The sequence below is a fragment of the Pelodiscus sinensis genome, chromosome 1 (genome assembly GCF_052426305.1).
Source record: "Pelodiscus sinensis isolate ZL-2025 chromosome 1, ASM5242630v1, whole genome shotgun sequence".
In the NCBI taxonomy this organism is placed as follows: Eukaryota; Metazoa; Chordata; order Testudines; family Trionychidae; genus Pelodiscus; species Pelodiscus sinensis.
Genome location: NC_143052.1, coordinates 350732932 through 350736007, shown reverse-complemented (window position 1 = coordinate 350736007; position 3076 = coordinate 350732932). Strand labels below are relative to the sequence as shown.

Here is a 3076-nt window from a genome sequence, read left to right as displayed (position 1 = left end):
GTGCTAGCCCCTGGATCCTGGGCTACATAGAGTACAAGTCTCACCCAATGTGACTGCTCCTAAATTCCTATCAGTGATGTAAATCCAAGACCACATTTCAGCTCATCTTCCCGGAGCTACGGGAATTCTCGTGCAGAACGATCTTCTACTTTCTGAGAATAGAATGATGGCTAATAAAATATTGCCCAGTCTTCTATTGTTTTTCCCCTCAGGAAGGAAAATTCAACACTCCTTGGTCGTGTCCAGCACCTAATGGAAAATGCCAATGACACCAAATTCAATCCTGCCATGTTCATTCTCACTGGGATACCTGGATATGAGGACATCCATCTCTGGATCGCTATCCCCATCTGCCTTATTTATACTATTTCAATAATGGGAAATGCAGTTATTCTGTACATTATAAAAACAGATCCAAGCCTCCATGAACCCATGTTCATTTTCCTTTCTATGTTGGCCATCACTGACATTGGCTTATCAATAGCCACCGCACCGACGATACTGGGTGTACTCTTGTTTAACTCTAGGGAGATCAGTCTAGATGCTTGTTTTGCACAACTGTTCTTCATCCACTCACTTTCATTCATTGAATCCTCTGTACTCTTGTTGATGGCTTTTGATCGCTTCATCGCAATCTGTAACCCCCTGAGATACACTTCCATCTTGACGCTGCCACGAGTAGCCAAGATGGGACTGGTATTTGCGCTAAGAGTGGTGACTGTTAAAATCCCAGGCCCCTTTCTCCTGAAACGGTATAGATACTGTCGAGCTAATGTCCTCATCCATTCCTTCTGCCTGAATCAGGAGGTCATGAAGAAGGCTTGTGGAGACATCACAGTCAACATCATCTATGGCTTCTTTGTAATACTCTACACTGTGGGGTTGGATTCTCTGCTCATCTTCCTCTCTTACGTGATGATCCTCAAAACAGTGTTGGGTATCGCATCCCAAACAGAGTGCCTTAGGGCCCTGAACACCTGCGTCTCCCACTTCTGTGCTGTCCTGCTCTTCTACATTCCAATGATCGGCTTGTCTGTGACACACAGATTTGCGGAGCACACTTCTCCCTTGCTCCAGGTTATCCTAGGATACATGTACCTGCTGGTGCCTCCCATGGTGAATCCGATTGTGTACAGTGTGAAAAGCAAACACCTGCGTGCCAAGCTAATCAAGATCTTTGTCAAGTGAAGGGTCAGTTCATCACATGGATCCAGCTCTGGTGACAAAGGAGATGAAAAACATTGGCCAAATGCACCTCTTCCATACTTGGCTCCTGCATCCTAGATGACATAAGCTACTGATTTCCTCTCTGTAGAGAGACCTTGAGATGGGTTCTAAGGCCGGAACCTGTAGGAGGGATGGTTTTCAGGGTGCAAATTACATTCAGAGAAATTGACCAAGAAGCAGCAGCATTTATAATATGACTGTGTAAGTGCGACAAGTCAGAGGCTGACCTATGAATAGCTAAATGGGTGGCAGCTGTGACCCCAGAGTTCTTATTGATACAAACAATAAAGAGAAGGGGTATGGTGTGGAAGTTTTTCCCATAAAACTGGTCCTGTCACTGTCCCGTCTCTCCTTAAACATCCACATGCCAAAGAAGAAGCGGCAGAGCTTTTCTGCTGTCACAGTCCTGGCCCTTCCTGAGCACTCTGAGACTTACATGATCCATGACATCTCTAAAGAGGGGCTATACCATGAGCACAGACACTCACGCTTCCTCCGTGTCCTCAGCCAGGGGCTTGTGACTGAGTCATGTCAGAGACAGGATTAATGGAGGAGCCCCAAGGGAATCCATTCACAATCCTGCTGAGTCCACTGTGAAAGACATCTTCTCTTCCCCTCCTTCCCCATGCTTTAGCCATTGGACTTGTGGACACAGATATGACTAACTCAAAAGTGATTTGGACAAATTATTCCATGTATTCTTTCAGATTTCATGTCATAATCTTCTGGATCTGTATATCTCGTTTTGGTGCCTGTATTAAGATAGACCTACTAAGCATGGAGTGATTTATGGTTTTAGATGTGCAAGTAAAAGCCATCAATGTCTAGATGACAAACTCTACAAATCCTCTTCTCTCCTTTAAGCATAAGCAATTGTTGGTCTTAGGAAGCCACATGTCCACCCCAACTCGTAGGGACAGACCAAGTAATTGTCTATGGAAATGTGGTCGCTGTAAAACCATAGGAAGCTCGGTTTTAATTTGTCTTTGTGTGGTGTGGCACACACAAGATAAACCAAGGATCCCAGGGAAAAGGAAACTTCCCCGGTTTGGAGGCTTAATTGGAAAAAGAAAAATTTTAGGGTTAGTTAATTATCACTTTGCACTGAGGTTTTCATGTTACAATTAGCTAAGCGTTCTCTATTATTGTAAATTCGTAACCTACTCTTCTCTGCCTGTTCTCAATTACAACCACGTAAATCCCACTGCACGTACGTAATACAATCACTTTCATTTAATGTCAATCAAGCTCAATGTAAATAATTGTTAACTGGGTAAGGAGGGAAGCAATCAGTGTGCACATCCTCCTTCCAGTGCTAAAATGGGCTAATGTAAATAATTCATTGGGGGTTCTGATCCCGTCTGGGCAGTGGTGTCCCAGGAAGCTGGGCCCAAACCTTCATTTCCCTTCGACCTGAAGAGTTTCAGTGTCTGTGCTTCGCAGGGGGGCAGTGATTCCAGCTCTGTGCCGTGGCTGCAGGAGACCAGTGATGGGTCAGTTGGACAGAGAAGTGACAAGCCCCAGAGAGGTAGAGAAGAGCTTGGTGTGCGAGGGAGCGTCTGACAACTGGAGAGCTGGCAGGATACTCAAGCCCGGATTCCCTCCACAAGCTCTGCATTTGTGCTTTCCCAGCACTACAAAATGTGGGAAATGATCCTTCTCCCCCCACCCTCCACAGGGGCTCTTCTAAGTCCTCTCCCAAACCAGCCCGTTCAGGGTAGAGTGATCATATTTTTAAAAGGGAAAAGGGGCACCCATGAAGGAACCCCATCCACTCTCTCTCCCCTCTCAGCCTCTTTTATGGCTCTTCCCTCCCCCTTTATCTCCTTCTGAAGCTCCCAATCCCCCC

At 45.8% G+C, this 3076-nt stretch overlaps 1 protein-coding gene across 1 annotated transcript; it reads left to right on the top strand.

Moving 5' to 3' along the window:
* Positions 1-252: 252 nt before the first annotated feature.
* Positions 253-1188, top strand: LOC102463340 (olfactory receptor 51G2-like). Its single transcript, XM_025189376.3, has one exon. The coding sequence runs from the start codon at positions 253-255 to the stop codon at positions 1186-1188; it is 936 nt and encodes a 311-aa protein (XP_025045161.3).
* Positions 1189-3076: the final 1888 nt, after the last annotated feature.